General features: G+C 63.0%; 1 protein-coding gene across 4 annotated transcripts in view; it reads left to right on the top strand.

Moving 5' to 3' along the window:
* PHF2 (PHD finger protein 2) overlaps positions 1-20,182 on the top strand; it is an 80,860-nt gene extending 60,678 nt beyond the window's left edge. For 2 of the 4 annotated variants that reach the window (XM_023627592.2, XM_070248915.1), the window contains exons 9-22: positions 42-148; positions 1,213-1,304; positions 2,464-2,553; positions 3,665-4,024; positions 5,080-5,199; positions 5,731-5,849; positions 7,001-7,179; positions 7,318-7,388; positions 8,285-8,445; positions 14,120-14,394; positions 15,837-15,932; positions 16,423-16,532; positions 17,116-17,530; positions 18,242-20,182. In XM_023627592.2, coding sequence (XP_023483360.1) covers positions 42-148; positions 1,213-1,304; positions 2,464-2,553; positions 3,665-4,024; positions 5,080-5,199; positions 5,731-5,849; positions 7,001-7,179; positions 7,318-7,388; positions 8,285-8,445; positions 14,120-14,394; positions 15,837-15,932; positions 16,423-16,532; positions 17,116-17,530; positions 18,242-18,330 — 2,284 coding nt within the window. In that variant the 3' untranslated portion in view covers positions 18,331-20,182. Of the gene's footprint in view, positions 1-41; positions 149-1,212; positions 1,305-2,463; positions 2,554-3,664; positions 4,025-5,079; positions 5,200-5,730; positions 5,850-7,000; positions 7,180-7,317; positions 7,389-8,281; positions 8,446-14,119; positions 14,395-15,836; positions 15,933-16,422; positions 16,533-17,115; positions 17,531-18,241 lie in introns of all 4 variants that reach the window. The other 2 variants (XM_023627591.2, XM_070248914.1) reach the window with 1 other exon arrangement.
* The last annotated feature ends 782 nt before the right edge of the window (positions 20,183-20,964 follow it).

Here is a 20,964-nt window from a genome sequence, read left to right as displayed (position 1 = left end):
AGGGCTCTGTGCCCTGAACAGTTCTTTGCTGTGGCTTCTAGAGCGTACGAGGTGGAAAGAAGGTTGAAACTGGGCAGCCTGACTCAGTTTCCCAACTTCGAAACAGCCTGCTGGTACATGGGGAAGCACCTGCTGGAGGCCTTCAAAGGTACGGCATGCGGAGCTCGGGGAAACAGGGTGGGCTCGGCTCTGGGCAGGTGGGTCCCTGCCCTCCGTGGATCCAGCCATCCTCCGTCTCAGGCCCTGCCTTGGGCTCGGCGTGTGGCTCCGGGCGGCCGCCCGCCTGCTCAGGTCAGTGGCAGGAGGGAACTGCGGGGCGCCTGCTTTTGTGGTGTCTCCCTTCTCAGCAATGCTCTTCCGGAAGCCGCTTGTCGTGCTCCGAGCAGAGCTACCAGGGAACGCCTTCTCAGGCCCCTCTGCCCATTGGCTCTAGTTCCAGAGGAGAGGGGGAAACCGTCCGTCACCCCAGCCGGCCAAATTTCACTGAAATTCGTCCCTCATTCCCCAGACTCGAGCCTGAGCTCCCCCCTGGCGGAGGGAGGGCCCTGCCCTGGAGACCTTGTCCTGGGGGCAGCGTGGGCAGAGCCACACCCTGGGGGTGGCTGATGGCTCAAGCTGGGACAACTGCTGACCGATGGGGCTGTGGGGGGCACCCCGCCTCTGCCTCGGACCCTGCTCTGTGGAGGCTGATGGGATGGGCGGGCCACAGGGACCCAGGGAACAGCATGGGCCAGGCAGACGGTTTCCTGGCACGTCAGAGCTGCAGTGAGCTCTCTGGCGGGAAGAGGGGGACGCTCTCTTTTCTGTGGAGTTGGGCATGTTTGAGGCGATACCTGCCCTGGGCTGCCCCAGCAGGAACCAGACCCACTGCTGGTGTCCCTGAGCCGTGCAGGGCGATGTGAGGGTGGGTATCAGAAAGCGCTGGGACGCTTGGTGTGGGGTGCAACTGTGGCCTTTTGCCTAGACGGGCAGGGGACCAGGGGAGGGGGCGCTGGGCCGCCTGGGTGAGGGGCCTGACGAGTGGACGGTGGGAGGGCCAGTCCTGCCCCTTGCAGGGCGCCCCCCGGGTTCCAAGAGAAACCGTTGGCAGTTGGGCAGGTGGGGCCGGGTGGAGGCTCTGGGAGGTCAGCCCTGATGGCCCCACTGGGCATCTTGGGGGTGGCAGGTGAGGCGGGCGGGCGCCCCCTGAGTGAACCCCTGTGTGTCCCCCAGGTTCTCACAAATCCGGGAAGCAGCTGCCCCCTCACCTAGTCCAGGGAGCGAAAATTCTCAATGGTGCTTTCAGGTCATGGACAAAAAAGCAGGTAGGGGGTGTGCCGGACAGGGTAGGGTAGAGGGGTGGCAGGTGGGGCCATCCGTCCCCAGGGTTCATCCCGCCTTCAGTGGGGAGGAGTGTGAAGAGCGGTGGGTGCACCTGCCCAGGTCAGGAGGGAGCCCTCCACCCGGGGGCCTGGCCTGAGGGGTGGGGGCTGGGAGAGCCAGTGGGAGGAAGGTGGGCGGTGGAGATGGGGCTGCGTCAGGCCAGGAGCAGGGGGGCAGGGAGGGCCTGGGGCAGCCACGGCCCAGGTGACCAGGCGCTGGGTCGGACGGGAGAGCTGGCACGCCCTCTCGGCCCTCCAGGTGGCCCAGGTGTCAGCTCGGAGGCTGACTTGGCTCTGTGATGTGGGCGGTCCTTTACCCTGGCCCCCCGCGCCCCACAGTAGTGTTAGCCCCCTCACTGGCGCCCAAACCTCAGCCGCATCTCCTAATGGAGGCCCTGGAGAAGTGACTTCGACTCCCCTGGGCGTCTTGTCTAGATCGTTGTACAGAGAGGAGGGGGTCCTGTCAGTCTCAGGCGCCCTCTGGGGCAGTGTCCCCACCTGGGGGCTCCTCCCAGTCGGGGGAGCCAGCGCAGTCCGAGCAGGCCCCACAGGCTGCGGGAGGCCTTAGCGGGAGGCCAGGAGGGGCCCCTGTGCACTTCCTGCTGCTCTCACAGGCGGGCTGGGCGGGGTGGGCGGCCGGTGCCCTCCGAGGGCCTTCCTGCTGCCTCGTCTCCTCTGGCTCCCAGGCCTGGAGTGGTATGGGGGGTCCCTCTCGCCTCACTTCAGCTGTGTGGCCAGGAAGGACGGACGGCCCACATCCACTCCACAGCTGGCGGTGGCCCCGGGCACCTTGTTCTCTCCAGGACTCGGTTTCTCCACCTGTGGAGTGGGGTCACAGCAGGGCCTCCTCCTTGGGGCTGTGTCTGGCCCGCGTAGACTAACTCCTCCCAGACCCACGTGACCAGTCCACGCCATGGCGGCCCCTGCCCTCACACCTGTCTGAGCGGTGATGTGGGAGGTGGGGCACGGCCTGGAGGGACGGACAGTGGGAGTCAGGGGCCCCTGAGGCTGAGCCTGCATGGGGCCCAGTGTGGGCAGGGGTGGAGGCAGGTGTGGCCCACACGCGCGGCTGACCGCTGACCTGTGCCTGGCTGTCCTGCAGGCTTTGGCGGAGCATGAGGACGAGCTCCCGGAGCACTTCAAGCCCTCGCAGCTCATCAAAGACCTCGCCAAGGAGATCCGGCTTAGCGAGGTGGGGCTGGCCCTGGGCTGATGACCCAGGGCCACTGAGCCCAGCCGAGGGAGGCTCTGCCCGTCTTCCCTGGCCCTCCCCAGAGCTGCCCGCCGAGGACAGCCATGTCCCAGACGGCCCAGCCCGTAGGGCAGGCCCGCCTACATGATGGGGCTCTGGTGCCCAGGCCCCTGTGGCCGGCCAGCGGTCTCCTGGCAGGAGCACAGTGGGTGGAGATAGCCGGGGGCTCCTCCGCAGCTGCCCGCGGTCGGGGGACTCTGGGGGGAGAGGACTTCAGCCCCTCGAGACGCTGCTTGAGCAAGCCTTTACAGCTCTCAGCCCTCTGTGCCTCAGGGTGGGCCAGCCATCCCCATCAAGGCGGGGAGGGTCAGGGGCTGATGCTGCCGTGTGACACCGTCACACAGATGGTGTAGATGGATGTGAGCGTGCCCCAGGGACAGCGTGGACAGGTGTGAGCGTGCCCCAGGGACAGTGTGGACAGGTGTGAGCGTGCTCCAGGGACGGTGTGGACAGGTGTGAGCGTGCTCCAGGGACGGTGTGGACAGATGTGAGAGTGTCCCAGGGACGGTGTGGACAGGTGTGAGCATGCTCCAGGGACGGTGTGGATGGATGTGAGAGTGTCCCAGGGACGGTGTGGACGGGTGTGAGCATGCTCCAGGGACGGTGTGGATGGATGTGAGAGTGTCCCAGGGGCAGTGTGGACAGGTGTGAGAATGTCCCAGGGACGGTGTGGATGGATGTGAGAATGTCCCAGGGACGGTGTGGATGGATGTGAGAGTGTCCCAGGGACGGTGTGGACGGTGTGAGCATGTCACAGGGACGGTGTGGACAGGTGTGCGTGTGTCCCAGGGACGGTGTGGACGGGTGTGTGCAGGTCACAGGGACGGTGTAGATGGGTATGCCTGTTTCACAGGGATGGTGTGGATGGGTGTGCGAGTGTCACAGGGACGCTGTGGACGGGTGTGCCTGTGTCACTCGGTGTAGGTGGATGTGCCCATGTCACATGGTGTAGAGGGACGCTCCTTTTCTGCTTGAGAGTCTCCCACAGCCTGGGGCGGTGAGACCCTCCTGGGAGGTGGTGGTTGGTCACACGTCCCCCTCCTCCCCCCAGACTGCCTCCAAGGCTGCCCGACCTGAAGTGACCACTGCCGTCTCCTCAGATGAGGTCTGTTTTGGGGACCGGGAGAAGGAGGAGCCCCCATCCCCCATTGAGGCCAGCCCTCCTCGGTCCTTCCTGGAGAAAGTGTCCAAAAAGAAGACTCCCAAAGCCGTGAAGATGCCCAAGCCATCCAAAGTCCCTAAGCCCCCCAAGCCCCCGAAGCCCCCCAAGTCACTGAAGCTCAAGGATGGGGGCAAGAAGAAAGGGAAGAAGTGCAGGGGGGCCGCCTCCCCCACCATCCCCAACCTGGACCTGCTGGAGGCCCACACCAAGGAGGCGCTGACCAAGATCGAGCCGCCCAAGAAGGGCAAGGTGGGTGGCCTTGCCTTCCCTGCCCATGGTTGGGGGCCTGTGGGCGCTGTGGGGGGCTGGGCCTGTGGGGTGGACTGGGGCCGTCATGTCCTCGTCATCCTCGAGACCCAGGGTGGTGTGGTGGGCTCTGCCTCAGCAAGCTCGGCTTGCAGGCAGCTGAGGAGAGACCTTTATGATGAAGGCAGCAGTGAGTCTGTGCTGGGACAGGGTGGCATCACAGAGGGTCACCCAAGGGGAAGAGTTGGCTAAGTCTTCTGGGGCCCAGGCATTGGATGAGACCTGAAGATGGGCCAGTGGAGGGCGGGGGGGGGGGGAGCAGGAGAGGGGCAGGGCACAGTAGGCTTGCCCAGGGCAGCGCGAGCCCCTAAAGGCAGTGACAGAGGTGGGGCTGGCCCTGAGGACCACCAGTGTGACCTGTGACCATAGGGTCTTAGGTATGGGCTTTAGAGACCACAAGCCCCTGAGACCAGGCTTCCTTCAGTGATTTCCTGCTAGTGGGAGAGGATTACCCACTTTGCAGGGGATTGGCAACTGCTAAGGCCAATGTCACAGGGCTACAGTGGGGCACATTGGTTTTCTCTTCCTTAAGGCAAAGAGGGTAGATGAATGAATGAATAGATGGATGAATGGAAGGAAGAAGCCGGGGAGGCAGGGTGGATTGGTTGGGGGATGGATGGGTGTGTGGGTTCATGGATGGGTGGGTGAGTGGGTAGATGGATGGATGGGTGGGTGGATATAATGAATGGGTGGTGGATGGATGGGTGGGTGGATGGATGAATGGGTGGTAGATGGGTGGAATGAGTGGATGGGTGGATGGATGAGTGATGATGGAAGGATGGGTGGGTAGATGGGTGGGTGATGCATAGATGGATGGATGGGTGATGATGGAAGGACGGAATGGGTGAACGGGTGGTTGGCTGGGTGGATGAGCTTCTGTATGTGGGTCAGCTGGAGGCAGGAGCTCTGTGCTGTGGGCTCTTGCTTTTGTGCTGTAGCCTGAGGGTACCCTGCTGCCCTCCCATTTTTGCTGCTGGGTCACAGCTGCTGTGTTCTAGGCCACAAAGAGCGTCCTGAGTGTGCCCAACAAGGAGGTGATCAGCACACAGAATGACGTGGAGAGGCTAGAAATCCGAGAGCAAACTAAGAGCAAGTCGGAGGCCAAGTGGAAGTACAAGGTGAGATGTGTGCGTGTGCATGTGTGTGCGTATGTGTGCGTGCGTGCAGGTGCATGAACCCACCCTCAGGGAGGGCTGCCTTCATGAGATGAGGTATACTGGGTGCATGTGGGCTTGGTGGCATGAGTGGAGGTGCACACCTGTGTGGCTGCGTGTGCGTGTTTGTGGGGTGTGTGCAGGCGTGTGTCTGCCTGTCCCCAGCTGGGCAGTGCTGTGAAGTTCTGTGAGGGTCTGGTCCTCCACGTGTGGCCACTGGGGGCCGCCTTCTGAGGGGTTGCCTTGGGTGCACCCCGCCTAAGAGGCTGAGCGCGTTGCCCTCTGAGTTGATGGGTGGCGTTGCTCTTCGTGGCCGGGCCCATGTTGGAGCTCACACTCCCTGGAGCCGGGCACTGTCCCAGGCCGGGCCTGCAGGTCGGGGCTTCAGTGAGCGTGAGTGTCCAGGTGGATGTGGCCAGAGGGGGTCGGTCCTGCTGCCTCTGCCCACTGACCGCCTGCATGGGGCTCAAGGACGGTCCTGGGTTGGCTTTTCAGAACAGCAAACCCGACTCCCTGCTGAAGATGGAGGAAGAGCAGAAGTTGGAGAAGTCTCCTCTGTCAGGGAACAAGGACACCAAGTTCTCGTTTTCCTTCTCCAACAAGAAACTCCTGGGGTACGTGCATGTTCGTGCCAGGAGGGGCTGGTGCTTGCTGGGTTGCTGGCTGAGTCCAGAGTCCGGGATGGGCACCCTGAGGCGGTAAGCAGCATGTCCCAGAGGGAATGGGACTGCCTTTCTGCCATGGGCCTCAGTTTCCTCATCTGCGAGATGGGAGGAGAAGGCCACTTCCAGGTGGTGGAGAAACAGAGTGGACGAGTGTCTGGTGTCCATGCAGAGCCTGACGGGTGGGCGCCTTCCTCCCGAGAGCATGTGCCAAGGCCACTCAGCCAGCCGGGGGATGGGACTGGCCTGCAGCCCCCGGGGTCCTGACTGCATGGCCCTGAGCATGTCCTTGGTTTATCGGGAGCTCAGCGGCTGCGTCCCAGGACCTTTTACACAGCATTAACTCCACGACCGACGTGCTATAGAGAGTCAGACATGGAGGAGAGGAAGGCAGACATGACTCTATAATTGTGTCGCACCTGTGTGTGTGCAGGGCTGTGCATGTGTGTGTGTTTGTATGTGTGTACGTGCATGTGTACATGAATGTGGTGTGTGTTTGTGTGCATGTACACATGTGTGTCGTGTGTGTGAGGCGTGACATAGCTCGTGCCCACACCTGGCAGGGCTGCCCGCGGCCGTCCTCTAAGTTTCCGCTGTGACTCGGAGCTGTCCTCCTTGAGAATTGCAGACGTCCCGCCCTGGCCCACTGACCCCTGCCAAGCACCCGGCCTGCGCTGACTAGGGTGTAGGGGGGTGACGGGGGTGGGGAGGTGGAGCGTGGCGGGCTCTCCCCGTCTGCGGGAGTCCTGCCTGCCCCAGAGGGAGACGAGCTCAATGATGATTTTTAGACCATTGCGTCTACACCAAGGCCCTGAATTTATTTTTCCAGAATAGCTCTGCAGAAAGCCCCGGCTGGTTGGCGCCGGCCCCACCTGGCTCTGAGCTCGTGTGAGGCCCAGAGCAGGCTGTGGGCCGGCCATGCGTGTCCAGGGGCTGGCAGGGGGAGGGCTGAGGCGGCGCTCAGGACGGGCCGGCATCAGGAGGAGGCCCGGGGCGGGGAGGCCTCCAGCTCGGCTGCTGGTCCTCTGAGGCCCATGCGGCGTGCTGGGGCCACTGGCCAGGCCGTGTGGACGCCCACTGACCGGCCGCTTCTGCCGCCCCAGCTCCAAGGCCCTCAAGCCGCAGCCGAGCCCGGGGGTGTTCGGGGCTTTGCAGAACTTCAAGGAGGACAAGCCGCAGCCCGTGCGGGACGAGTACGAGTACGTGTCGGACGACGGGGAGCTCAAGATCGACGAGTTTCCCATCCGGAGGAAGAAGAACGCCCCCAAGAGGGACTTGTCCTGTGAGTGGGGGGACGTGAGAGGGGCAGGCCCAGCCCCAAAAGGGCCATCTTGGGCGTGCGCGGTGGGCATCAGGCGTGGCCGGCCGGGCGCCGCTCCTCCCAAAGCCGCTGCGGGACGCCTGTCTGCTCTGCTTCCAGTCTTACTGGACAAGAAGGAGGCGCTGCCCACACCCGTCACGAAGCCGAAGCTGGACTCTGCGCTGTACAAGGTGAGTGCTCTGGGGTGAGCGAGGGTCTGTCCCGGACCCTGGCTGTCCTCAGGGCTGTGGCCACACGCTGCTTGGTGGAGCGTCTCTGACTGGGCTTTCTGCGTGGGGGGCAGGAGGGGCGTCCTCGTGGCCCACACTTTCCTTGGGTGTCTTCGTGGGGAGCCAGGCTGGGCTTTGGATGTGGGATCGTGAGCCCTGGTGCTCCGCGCGAGAGGGACGCAGGCAGTTGTGGGTGCATGGAGGGTCTGTGGGTCTCTGCGGGTGGGGGGCCTCTGGAGCTGCTCCTCCCAGCTGGACCTGCTGTGGAGACTCATCTGATGCCTGATGACAGGGGCACGGGGTTGTGGCCCGGCCTGCTGAGGGTCCTACACTAAGGTGTGGGTGTGAAGTTAGATGATGTCTAAAGCCACATTCAACCCAGGGCGTGGCGGCCGTCACCAAGGAGGCCAGGGTTCCCCTCTGGGTCACATTCTACCTTGGGCGTCCCCATAGAGCTGCCTGTTGGGGCTCCCTGGGGTCCCTCCTGTGTGGGCACACTCTCCTGCCTGCTCCCCATCTGCACACCGGCCCCTCCTGTATCTGTTCAGTGCTGGGTCCTCGTATGCAGTCCTGTGAGCCAGCGCTCCTCTGTGGGACCGTGCAGGGCATGGGGACAGCTCCGCCCTTGCGACGGGGTTGGGGGGTGCGGTGAGGGTGGCGGGAGTGGCTCCTCCACCCCGGTGGAGAGCTTGGCACCTAGGCCCTGCCGCTGCCGGGTGTGTCTGGCCAGCTGCCCCGAGGCGTGCGCTCCCACCAGGTGAGCTCTTTAAAAGCTTCTGTCAGCTTCTCTCTGGGAAGGGAAACGGGAGCCCCTGTCCCCCGGCCGCTCCCTGATGGCTGCCCTGTCCCCGCAGCAGAGCGACGACTCCTCTGACGAGGGCTCACTGCACATCGACACGGACACGAAGCCCGCCCGCAACGCCAAGGTGAAGAAGGACGGTGGGGGCTCGGCCGCGGGCATCCTGGACCTGCTGCAGGCCAGCGAGGAGGTGGGCGCGCTCGACTACAACCCCAGCAGGTAGGCGGGCGCCCGTGGGCTGAGCGAGTGGGTGCTCACGCAGCGGGCACTGTGGCCGTGGTGGTTTGCGCGCAGGGGGCTCCGAGGCCCCACGTCCCAGAGGCTGGGCGGCCAGAGCAGGACCCTTGCCCAGCAGGGCTGGCGCCAGCAGCCAGAGAGCCACGTCAGGGCTGGCCATGCGGGTGCCGTGTGTCAGCGGAGCTCCCGAGCGAGGCACAGCACCCTGAGGACAGGTGCTCCTCCTGGTGCCTGGACAGGGAGGCGGCTGAGGAGCAATTCCAAGGGACACTGTGGCCGGAGGGGCTGCCGCACCTGGGGGCCCTTGCGCAAAACAGTGCTGCATTGGGCACCTGGTGGTGTTGGGGCTGCTTCGGCCTGGGATGTCCAGCATCTGTGTCTTGTCACTTCCCGAATGTCATAAAAGGAGCATAAGAACAATTCCGGGTCCTGTGTCCGGCGTCTGAATCAGGGGCCTTTGACGAGCCTCTCTGGGACCCCAAGGCTGGCTTTCCTGCAGGGACCTCTCCCTGCGGCAAGGGAGGCAGTGGCTTCAGAGCTTGACCAGGTTCCAGATCGCCACACCCACTGGGGGCACGTGGGAACCAAGCCAGACTGTCCTTGTAAAGCCCCAACTAGCTTTGTGTCAAGACGTGGATTCACAGCCCAACCACAGGACCCAGCAGCAGCCTGAGAGGGGCACAGACTTCGATTGCTGCAAGCTCAGGGCCCACCCAGTGCAGGGATTGACAGACAGTCCCCATACCCTGTGATTTCACCACAGGTTATATTAATAGAGGTTGTGGGCCCAGTTCGGGGGAGGTGATGGGTCTTGGCCCACCATGAGTCTGTCTGACCACACGTGGACCACTTGGTGTCCAGCTCTGGCCTGACCACGTTCAGGGTGCCTAGAGGGTGGAGAGCACAGCACTGTGACTTTGTGTGACAGATGCGTGGCCTGTCCAGGTGGGTCGGGAGCCCACTCACTGTGGGTGTAGGTTCTGGTCTTTTTCTGGAGGCGCCAGGATTCTAGGTGGGCGGGCAGGTGGCTGAGGACATGTGTCTGCTCGGCTGGGCCGGGCGGCTCTCCCTGCCGGGTCCACCAACCCCAGTTCTCTGACCCGAGAGAGATGGATTCGTCCCCTCTGGGCTTTACGTTGGCTGAAGGGCTGGGCCTCATTTCTCCCGTGATGGTCCCACTTAGATTCTCTCTCAATCCCAGTTAAATTTTGGGTTTAAGCATGCGGCCATGTTTTTTCATGTGGAATTTCCACCAGTACCACTGACAGGTAACCAAGGGGTGGGGCCTTTGTGTCCCGTGGCCTCCCTGCGCTGGGACCTGAGCCGCCAGGGGTGGGCAGGGTGGCTCCCCTCCTGGACCTCAAGACATGAGATTCCCACCATGTGAATGGGGAAACTGAGGCTCAGAGAGCTTGGGCAGCTTGCTCAGGGCCACACTGCAAGGAGGTGGCAGAGGCAGGACTAGACTCTGTCTGCCTGATAACGGAAGCCGAGCGTGGGGGTCCTGGAAGGGTGACTGTGCTGGATGGTGACGTCCAGGCCGGAGTGGCTTGCCCTGAGGACGACAGGGCCCACCCGACCTTCTGGCTGCCCACTTGGACCCCATACCTGCACTCTGCTCGGCCCCCTCTGCCTCCAAGTCTGTGTTTCCAGAATTGAGGTCCCAGGGCTGCGTGGGCCTACAGAGGCCGCATGTCAGGCCGGTCTTGGACAGATGGACAGAGGGCCCCAGAGGCGGGTCCAGGCTTGGTCAGAGGGGGCTCTCGCTGGGCCACACAGCCGTCTTGTCTTCCACGAGTTACCGTCTCGCGTGCAGTGTACTGGTGCGGACGGTGCGGGCGTTTCCTCTCGGGGGTGGAGTGACTGCAGGGTCCACGGCTCTCCGAGGCGCAGACGGCCTGCGGGATCCGGTGTTCTCTCTCAGTACTGGTGCAAACCTAACCCCTCACTGCAGGGATGCCCTGTGGCCTTGGCCTGGTCGGGACCCTGGCCTGAGGCTCCTCCCCTCCGAGGTGCTGATGCCCGGGGCCGGCTCCGCACCCTTGGGGCCAGCGCCTCAGTGACCGGTTGATGCTCAGACCTCGGAGAGGAGCCCGAGACGCCCTGGGACCCCCGCAAGGTCCAGGGAGAGGCACCCCGAGAGGAGGGCAGCCGGGGTGCAGATGCTCTGACCACTCTGAGGCACACGTGTGCCCTTGCACACGCCTGCACACGTGCACGCGTGTCCGCCGGGCCGGCCCCCCAGCCCACCACAGGCGGTTCTTCTCCCAAGTCTCCCATTTGGAGCGTCGGTCAGCTTTTGATGGTCCACTTGCTCTGTTCTAAGTATTCACTGTTTGGGAAAAAACAGCTGAAGAAACGGAGGAAAATATGTTAATTTCTTGTGGATGGTTTACTTGGTGTTTGCCGCTGGGGGGAAAGCAGAGGATTTTGGTATGATAATTGGAGGATTAAGGTATTATTTTCCATGTGCGCTGGTTAGACTTTGCTCCCTAATTTGTCGGCCACACGTGGACAGGCGGGGGGCTGGGGCGGGCGTGTGGCCCTGGGCTTCACAGCCCTCCTTGGGTTGCAGCCAAGCTGGGCTGGGACCACAAGGTCCCGATGGCCCAGGCGGGTGGGCGTGGCCTCCCGGGGGACACTCGCAGTGGGTGTCCTGGCCCCTGCCCTTCCGGTCCTGTCCCGCCGTGAGGCTGCGTGAGGGGCCACGAGAACTTCAGGGCGGGGACTGGGCTGGGCTGGGCTGGGCTGCATCGGGCCCCAGGGGCCTGTGCAAGGTGGAGGGCCCTCTGTGGGCCTTGCTGGTTCCCCTGCTGGGTCGATTCTGTCCTTGCTCTGGAGCATTGGTGACAACGGTGCAGCCATGACACTGTGGCTGCCAAATGCCATGCACTCTTGGCTGGGTCTGGGCAGCCCTTTGCCCCTGGGCGTGGACAGGGTGGGCCGGGCACTGGGGCGGGCGGAGGGCCCATTATGGGGACCGACTCTCCAGGGTGTCTGACGTACTTGATTTCCCGGTGGTTGCGGCCTTGGAACGGGCTGCAGTGAAACCTCTGAACACAGAGGTCTGGCGTGTCTTGGAGGCAGGGAAGTGGCCCTGTGGATGGCTGCCCAGAGAGGCACCCACCCGTCGACCCCCTCCCTGCCGCTCAGGGCTGAGCCCCTGCTGGAGCCTAGTGGTGCCCCTTGCAGGATGGCTTTGGTCCAGACTTGCTTCAGTGGCCCCCGGGGCAGCCAGGGGTCCCTCTGAGTCTGCGTCCCCGGGCCAACTCCCGCTCCCCGTCCCGCCCCGGCCACAGTCTTGGGAACCTTGTTTCTGAGCAGGGTCTCGTGCTGCCTTCTCGTGTTAATGATCTTACTAAATGTGCTTCAAACACTCAAGTGGGGCTGGGGGCGGGGGAGGCTGCGTAAGAGCAGAACACAGAGCCCCCGGGGCACTTCCAGGTGTACCTCTGATACAGCAGCCCCGAGGTCAAGTCCGTCTTCTGGGGGCACACGGGGCAGGCAAGAGGGGCCAACATGTCAGAAGCGCAGGGCCCGACCTCTGCTGCCTCTTCCCGGGTCTCTTGCGTCTGTGATGGGGGAGGTGGGCTAAGCGGGGCCATGCTCCCCCCACCCCACGCCTGGCTCCTGGCCCTGCCCCCCAGGGTCCCAGGGAGTGGAGGGAGGTCAGCCCTGGAGCACTTGATGCAACAGGAGGTGTGGCCGGCTCCCGCAGCCCGGCTGGGCTGTCCTGTCCGGGGTGAGCTGTCCTGTCCCTGGTGGCCCAAAGCCTAGGGTGGTGGGCAAGGGTGAGGACACGAAATGGCCCCCAAAGGGAGACGCAGGCTGGGCAGGCCCACTGGGAGCTGCCGGCCTGGGCGTCAGCTGCCTTGTGAGGAGGGCTGGGGGGACCAGGGTGGGACTCTCCGTCCTGGCTGCACAGGGACACCTGGAGCCAGGCCGGTCCTGAGCTCCAGGCAGGCCTGGGCGTTGGTGTTCCTCAAGCTGCCGTGGTGATTCTGGCGCACGGACAGGTTGATGGGTCTTGGCTGCAGGAGGTGTGGGCTGGGCAGGGGCAGGCTGGGGGCAGGAAAGTGGGCCCAGGGGGCGTGGAGCAGAACAGGTCCCCTGAGGACCCTGTGGGAGGATCCACAGGAACAAGGAGGGCACCAGCACTGCTGGAGGAACCCAGAACTCAGCCAGGAGGAGCCTCCCACCCAGCAGCGTCTGGACCCCACTCTGTGTGGGGAGGTGCCACTGCCCACCCTCCCAGAGCCCAGGCCGCGGCACAGAGAACACAGAGTCGGGCAGTGGCACAGGCTGCACTGGGTGTTTTGGAAGCCAGAGCAGGTCCTTGTGGAGGGAGGGGACAGTGTAGCTACGAGGAGGGAGCAGGGGCACAGGTGTAGGGCAGGGGCCAAGGACGTGGCCAGGAAAGCACAGGCCAGGTGCAGGGGTCAGCACTGCCCAGAGCTGGACAGCGGCGGGGTGTGGGGTCAGCGGACTGAAAGGTGGCCTCGACCTCAAGAAGTAGCCTTGTTTCAGCCTGGGTATCAGGGGCTAGGAGGGTCTACACCAGGCTGATCTGAGTGTGTCTGTGGCCACCAGGTAAGTTACAGGTGTAGGTGCAGAGTAGGTGTAGATGTAGATGCAGGTGTATGTGCAAGTGCCGGTATGGGTGCACGTGTAGGTGCAGGTGTGGGTGCAGGTGTGGATGTAGATGCGGGCGTGAGTGCAGGTGCAGATGTGGGTGTAGATGTGGGCGTGAGTGCAGGTGTGGGTGCGGGTGTGGGTGTAGATGTGGGCGTGAGTGCAGGTGCGGGTGTGGATGTAGATGTGGGCGTGAGTGCAGGTGTGGGTGTGGGTGTAGATGTGGATGCAGGTGTGAGTGCAGGTCCAGGTGCAGGTGCAGGTATGGGTGTAGGTGTGGGTGCGGGTCCAGGTGCAGGTGTGGGCATGGGTGAAGGTGTAGCTGCAGGTCCAGGTCAAGGTGCAGGTGTTGGTGGAGGTGTGGGTGCAGGTGCAGGGCCAGATGCAGGTGCAGGTGTGGGTGCAGGTGCAGGGCCAGATGCAGGTGCAGGTGTGGGTGCAGGTCCAGATGAGGTACAGGTGTGGTTGCAGGTCCAGATCAAGGCACAAGTGTGCATGTAGATGTGGATGTGGGTGTTGGTGCAGATCGAGGTGCAGGTGCAGGTGCAGCCATGGAGAGAAGATGTGGGTCACTGGGGAGAGCATGTGTCGTGGGAGGGAGAGGGCCGTGCTGCCTCCATGTCAGGGTGCCAGATGGGAGGGTGCCCGTGAAGGTTCAGGAGAAGGGGCGCCCAGGGCTGGGGCTGAGGGCAAGGGTTCACAGCAGGAGAGCAGCACAGAGTGGGCTGAGAGGTCCCCTCTCCCTCTGCCCTTCCTCCCCTCCCTCCACTTCCCCATCCTAGCGTCCCGTCTGTGTCCCAAGGCCTCCAGCCGTCCCTGTGGAGTGGGGGGGTGGGCAGAAAGTGGGGGAGTGGGCGGCAGGCCATTTCCATGGGGAAGTCATCAGCCACCACCATCCTCCACCCCACCCCGTCTGCTGGGCGCTGGGCGGCAGGATGCCGGGCCGCGAACCCTGGGCCGCAGGCTGTGTTGTGAGCTGTGGGCTGTAGGCCGCCGCCTGAGTCCTGTCTCTCTGTGCCTCCAGCCAGCCCCCGGCCTCCCCCAGCACACAGGAAGCCATTCAGGGGATGCTGTCCATGGCCAACCTGCAGGCCTCTGACTCCTGCCTGCAGACCGCATGGGGCGCCGGCCAGGCCAAGGGCAGCTCCCTGGCGGCCCACGGCGCCCGGAAGAATGGGGCTGGTGGCAAGAGCGCGGGCAAGCGGCTGCTGAAGAGGGCGGCCAAGAGCAGCGTGGACCTGGACGACTATGAGGAGGAACAGGACCACCTGGACGCCTGCTTCAAGGACTCGGACTACGGTGAGCACCGCGGGGACCTCTGCAGCCGAGGGGGGCTCCTCCCCGGCCCCTTTCACGAGATGAGGTTCACAGACATTAAAAGTCACCCTTTAAAAGGATGCAGCTCAGTGGTGCTCTGTGTATTTGAGGGTGTGCACCCCCATCGTCACCTGAGAGGAAGCCCTGCCCACAGCCGCCGGCAGTCCTGTCCTCCCTGGCCGCCATAGCCATGGTCCCTGCTGCCTCCAGATGTCCCCTCCCAGGCATGTCGTGTCAAGTATGGAATCGCAGGAGGCTGGTCCTCTTGAGCTCTGTGGGGTCCCCCTGTGGCAGCCTGTGGCAGCACCCCTTCCCTTTCTGGCTGAGTGCTGTCCCCCTGGAGTCCGCGCCACATCTGCTCATCCAGTCTCCGTCCACGACACGGGGGGCTTCTGCCTCTTGGCGCCTGTAACTCGTCTGCTGTGAATGTGGTGTGTGGGCTTTCTTGGCCCGTGTGCACACGCCCCGGTGTGTACCTGGGAGGGGCATTGCTTGCTGGAAGGCTGCTGCCTATTGCTCTCCTGGGACCTGTCTGGCCGTCCTGCATGCAGCAGCACCACTCCGCGCTCACAGACGCGTTCAGACCGCATCCCCCTGGCTGTCTCTGTGTGGATGGAGAAACTGAGGCCCAGGGTGGCTGGGGACTGTGTCTGAGGTGGGCAGTGGGTTGGGGGCTAGGCCATGGCTATGACCTCCTCCTAGGGGAAGGGACCCCTCCCACCATAGGCCCTGCACCCGGGCTCCAGGGCTCCGGAGGAGCTGCCTTTGGCCGCATGGGGGGTTCAGAGCGAGGAGCTCCCTCCATGCCTGGCCCACTGCTGGGCATGTCCCCTGGGGTGCAGCCTGCTGGCACCGGCCCGCTGCTCACTCCCAAGTGGGCTGCAGGGTGCTGGCACGGCACCATCCGAGGGTCTGAGGGCCACTTGGTGGGGCTGGCCCTGCCCCGTCTGCTGGACACATTGGGCCTCGCAGTGGAGCCTGCTGGTCTGACAGGCAGACTGACAGCAGAGCGGACTCTGTTCCTGGGCTCCCTCAGGGCATGGAGTGGGTCCTGGGGCTCAGATGCCACCGGCCCTGGAGTGTGAAGGTCACAGCCTGTGGTGGGTGGCACCTGGCACGTCCCCTGGCAGCCATGTGGGCTCCCTCCTCCCAAGACTCACTCAGGCAGCCTGTGGGCCGTCAGAAGTTCTCTTCTCTGCTGGCAGCAGAGAGCCCGACGGTCTGAGAAGAACCGGGCACCAGTGGGGGCTGTGGCCAGGCTGGGCCGGCGCCCCGGGGGCTGGATGGGGCCTCTCACCCAACCGGTCCCTGCCCCTCTCTGCACCTCAGGGGGGCCTGGGCTAGACGATTCTGGGATCACCTGTGCCCGGGGACACCAGTCACCAGTTGGCCAGCGGCTCAGTTCTTCTTCTCTTGTCCCCTAGTTTACCCCTCCCTGGAGTCCGACGAGGACAGCCCCGTCTTCAAGTCTCGGTCCAAAAAGAGGAAAGGCTCGGACGACGCTCCCTACAGCCCGACAGGTAGCAGGGGGCCAGGAGGGGCTCTGTCCACCATGACGTGAGCCACGTGGGCCCCTGGCTCTGTGGGGGCTCAGACGGGGTGCCCCCTTCCTGCGGGAGCCTGACTGGGGCTCCCTCCCATGACCCCAGCCTGGGTGCCTGTGCAGCTCACCCGCAGGCATCCTGGCTCCTGCGAGAGGGCCATGCAGGGCCCACGGGGGCAGGCCTCTGCCAGCGGCTCCTCAGTGAGCAGCCCCAGGAGGCCCACCTTCGCACGGGCCCCCTCTTGGCAGCTGGTGGGGTGGGGGCCTTGTCCACCTTCCACATGACCCCTGCCTGCTGTCTCCCAACTTGCTGGCACGGGGACCCCCCTACCCTTGGTCATTGCGCTGACCCTCCCCGAGTGGTAATGTGTCCCTGGGACTCGAGGACAGACTGCAGTGGAATCGGGGCACCCAGGAGGGTGCAGGGTGGCGCGGCACTCGAGGCAGACTGGCCTTCTCTCCTACAGCGAGGGTCGGCCCGTCGGTGCCAAGGCAGGACAGGCCTGTGCGCGAGGGGACCAGAGTGGCCTCCATCGAGACCGGGCTGGCAGCCGCTGCGGCCAAGCTGTCCCAACAGGTGAGCAGCGGTCCCTGCTTGGGCTCAGGCACCCCAGACGCCTCTGCTCCTTCCCAGCCCTGTGCACAGACCACCCGGGCTGGGGGCTGCCACAAGCTTGGGAACATTTGAGTGTTGCTGACCCCATTCCTCCAGGCCCCCAAGTCCCTCAAGTGGGGTGTGAGGAAGCCCAAATGGGGACAGAAGTCCCACGGCAGCTGAGTTGGGTGCCAGGGGGTTGAGGTGATGGGTGGGGGTCCGTCCTACACCCACCACTAGGTAAACTCAGATTGAGCAGGGCCCAACTACGTGGCCAGTGCTGGTGCCACATTTGTGTGTCCCTGTGTCCAGGACGGCCCACCTCACGGCGGGGTGTGGTGGTCCCTCCACAGGCCCCCGCACTGCTCTGGGGGGCTCACGGTGGCCAGATGTGAGGCTCAGGCATAGCCCCGCAGTCCCAGCCCTTCCTGCTCCCGCAGCGCCGGCAAGCTCTACTTTACCAGAGAGGCCTCCTGCCCGGGGGTCCGAGCCATGCAGGCTGCTCCCCAGCCTCTGAGGCCTGGCCAGCCCTGCCAGGTAACATGCCTGCGTGTTTTGTTCAAAGGAGGAACAGAAAAGCAGGAAGAAAAAAAACACCAAAAGGAAGCTGACTCCCAACACCGCCTCCCCCTCTGCCTCTGCCAGCACCACCTCGGCCTCTACCACCTCGGCCAGCACCACCTCGGCCTCTACCACCTCGGCTTCCACCACCTCGGCCTCCACCACCTCGGCCTCCATCACCCCAGCCTCCACCACCCCGGCCTCCACCAGCACGGCCAGCAGCCAGGCCTCGCAGGAGGGCAGCTCGCCTGAGCCCCTGCCGGAGTCGCACAGCAGCAGCCTGGCTGACCATGAGTACACGGCAGCCGGTGCCTTTGCCGGGGCCCAGGCTGGCCGCACCTCCCAGCCCATGGCCCCCGGGGTCTTCCTCACACAGAGGCGGCCCTCTGCGTCGTCCCCCAACAACACTGCTGCCAAAGGTACCGTGCCTGCCGGCCCTGAGTGGCCTACACTCACAGACTGTCCTCTAGACAGGTCTTCTTTGTCCCCCCAAAGCCCTGAGCACGTGTGGCCCCGCTCTCCGTCAGTGTGTGAAAGAAATGGTCCCACTTGGGTAGAGAGCGAGGGTTACCCACCAGGGGGTTCTGGTCACCTCCGAGTGAGGTCCAGCCCCCTCAGGCCCTCAGGGCCTCGGCTTTGGGGCCCGGCTTGGAGTCAGGGTGTGGTCAGCAGTTTGCCAAAATTTCGCTGGGAGGGGCCCCGGGTGACCCAGGCTCCTCTGTGTGAACTAGGGGTGGGACAGGAGGCGGGGTCGCATGGTGTCCCCACTGTCACCCCCAAGGCGCCTGATCTGTGTGCACCGTGGCCATGAGACACAGCTGGCCCTGGACACAGGGCGTGGCTGCAGGTGCCCTGCCGCCAGAAGGTGGGGCGGGGCCCTCACTTTGTAGTACTGTGTCCTCTGCCCGTCCCCACCCACTCAGCACAGCTCAGCCCCTCCACCGCAGCCCCCTAGTCCACGCAGCCTCTGAGCCACTCGCTTTGTCGCCGATTGGTCGTTTCGCAGGGGTGTGGAGACCAGGGCTCGGGCGTCGCAGACCCTCGTACAGAGGAGTTGCAGACCGCCCTGCGCGGCGCTCCTCCTGCCCCTTCGCTCATTGGCCTTTTTGTGTCTCCACCTCTGCTCCCAGGAAAACGTACAAAAAAGGGCATGGCCACCGCCAAGCAGAGGCTTGGGAAAATTTTGAAAATTCATCGGAACGGGAAGCTGCTCCTTTAAAGTTTGGAGAGCCAGGACCCTTCTGCTCCGCTCAGGACCCCGGAGCCCCGCGAGAACATCAGCCCCGAGGAGGGCGGCCACGCTGCCTCACCCCAGGGAGGGCCTGGCCTCCTCCCGGCTACCACGCCCCCCGCATGAGCACCTGTTGCTTCAGCAGGCGGAGCTCGCTGATACGGACACATGTCCTTTCTCAAGTTGCTTAGAGTGACCAGTTCCCGCAACGCGGCCCTGCCAGTTTGAGGACCATTCCAGTTTCAGGACAGCCTCCAGGCACTCCAGAGTGTGGGTGTGATTGCAGGGCCTCCGCAGCTCTGCTGGGAGCACAAGTCCTTCGAGGAAGGAGTGAGCCAACGCTCACCAGGCTCAGAGTCTGAGCTGGCCATAGGCTGGCAGCCTCCAGAGGCTTAAAAAAAGGCAAAGAAGACTAGAGAGGAAGAGGAGAAAGTGGGGTGTTCATGTGCCCCTCTTCTCTTCCTGAGTAATTCTCAGACAAGTCCAGAGAGCATTTGGCCCAGCCAGGTGAGGGGCTTCCGTGCTCTCTGGCTGGCAGGTGGCAGGCCGAATGGTGGATGTTGTGCCCTGAATGCCTGGGGCATTTCTTGGGACGACTGGGGCCGGCAGCAGGGTCAGAGTGTTAGTAGGCAGGGGAGCCTCCATGGGGTCCCTGGGGAAGGGCTCCAGCCCAGCCACAATGTGGGGCCCAGGGGGCTCCGGCTAAGCCACATGGGTGGGCCTCATCCAGCCCCATCAGCTACACTCTGAGAAGCACTTCTCAGCCAAGGCGCCCTGCCCTGGGCCTGGTGGGGTGGCTGGGCAGCCAAGGATGCAGGGGCAGGCACTTCTGTCTTGTCACCTGTTGGTGTTTGGTGTCGAGCGCATGGTGGCTTCTGGACCATGTGTCCACCCATCGACACGAAGGGGCTGGATTTGTTTCTCAGGCAATCCTGTATTTTAATTTTAGATGTATTTCCTGAAGCATATTTTTCATAGAATGTAGCGTGTAAATAGCTTTTTAAATAACTTTTTTTATAAGAGTAAAAGTATCTTTAGGAATTTCTTTCTATAGAGTCCTTCATTAACATTTCTACAAGTTTTTTGCCGAGTATGATGAACAGTTGGGTTTCTGATGCTTTTCCTTTTCCTTCTTCCTTTCGATTGTTACGGTTATTATTACGATTATTTCTTTTAGGACTAAAGTATTGCCTGAAAAACAAGTGATGTCTGTGCAGCCTTATCTCTGTCTTTACAGAAGCAAGCAGTACACACGAGATCTGTTTCAGACCCGTCTGAAGAGGAATCTTCCACTTGAATACCAGCTCTTTCTTTCCCTCTTGTTGACGAAGGGGTGGGGACAGTAATTTCACTAGCACCTTGTGGAGTGTTCTGTGTTTTGTGATGCTGTAATTTATTAATGTTTGTAGCTTTTTATATTTGTACATTTCTTATGAGCTTTGTTTATATGCCCGTCCCTGGGTGTTCTGTCCATGAGGAGAGGCAGCTTCGCACAGGCCTGGCCACCCTCGTCCTGTCGGGGGGATGCGGCCCCGGGCTGGGAAGGCGAGGCTCCCGGGGCCCCGACCTTCCTGCCCGGCATTTGAAGGTCTCCCGTCCTTGTTGAACATTTATATGGTCTAACCCGGCCATCAGGCTGTTCTCTCGCTCGCTCTCTCTTTTATTTTTTTAATTTTATTATTATTATTTTGGCAACATGTACATTTCTAACAAAGTTTATTGTGGCTATTAAAGTGTTTTATTTCCCAATTCATATTACTCTTGTATCGAGTCCATGAGGTCTAAGGCAACTTAGACCAAAATTTTAAAAGAGTAAAACTATTTCAGGTTTTGTACAGAACCACGTCTGCGTCATTTCTGCCTCGTCTGCCGTCGTCTCCCCCAGTGGTGAGGGCGGTGGGGTCCTCGGCCGCGGAAGGGAGGCGCTGTGGGCCGGTGGGCGGGGTGTCGGGGGGCAGTTGTGCCAGGCACAGGCCCCGCCACCAGCATGCCCCTCAGAAAGCCCCCGGATTTCCCACAGGGCCCGTGCACTGCCCTGCACCCCAAAGCTGCAGCACCCTGAGCCAGCCTGCAGAAGATGGCAGAAGAGACCCCCAGGTGGGCAGCCTTTGGGACCCCAGTGATACCAGCCCCAGCCCCCAGCGTCCTTGGGAGCCTCTAGAACTTTCTTAGGGCTCACAGGTGTGCAGCTGAGCCGAGTCCAGTGAGCACAGGGCCGCACATGGAGGCACCAGGAATGTGTGCAGGATTTCTGTCTAAATCCGACTTATTCACAACAAATGAACCAAAGCAGACCCCCCCCGCCCCGCAACAGATGTACATCGTAGTGAGCATTGTGGAGTAGGATGATCGCAGAAAGACCAGCCGGCCGGAGGGGCCACCGTGAGGAAAGCCTGGGCCCTGGGACGCGGCATTCTCCCCAGGCACCCATACAGCCTGAGTCCACACCACTGGACCCCACAAGAGGTGGTGGCCTCTGCACACCCCTAGGTCGGGCACTCCCCCTGCCTGCCAGCTGTTCGGTTGCTGCCCAGATCCAGCCAGATTCTGTGGCTCCCTCTGGGGTCCTCACACTCTCACCTCAGGGCCACTGGGGGACCCTGCCTGGTCCTGGGCTGCTCT

Source organism: Equus caballus, chromosome 23 (assembly GCF_041296265.1).
Source record: "Equus caballus isolate H_3958 breed thoroughbred chromosome 23, TB-T2T, whole genome shotgun sequence".
Lineage (NCBI taxonomy): Eukaryota > Metazoa > Chordata > Mammalia > Perissodactyla > Equidae > Equus > Equus caballus.
Note: the sequence above shows the minus strand (reverse complement) of the source record. Positions and strands in the feature narration are given on the sequence as shown.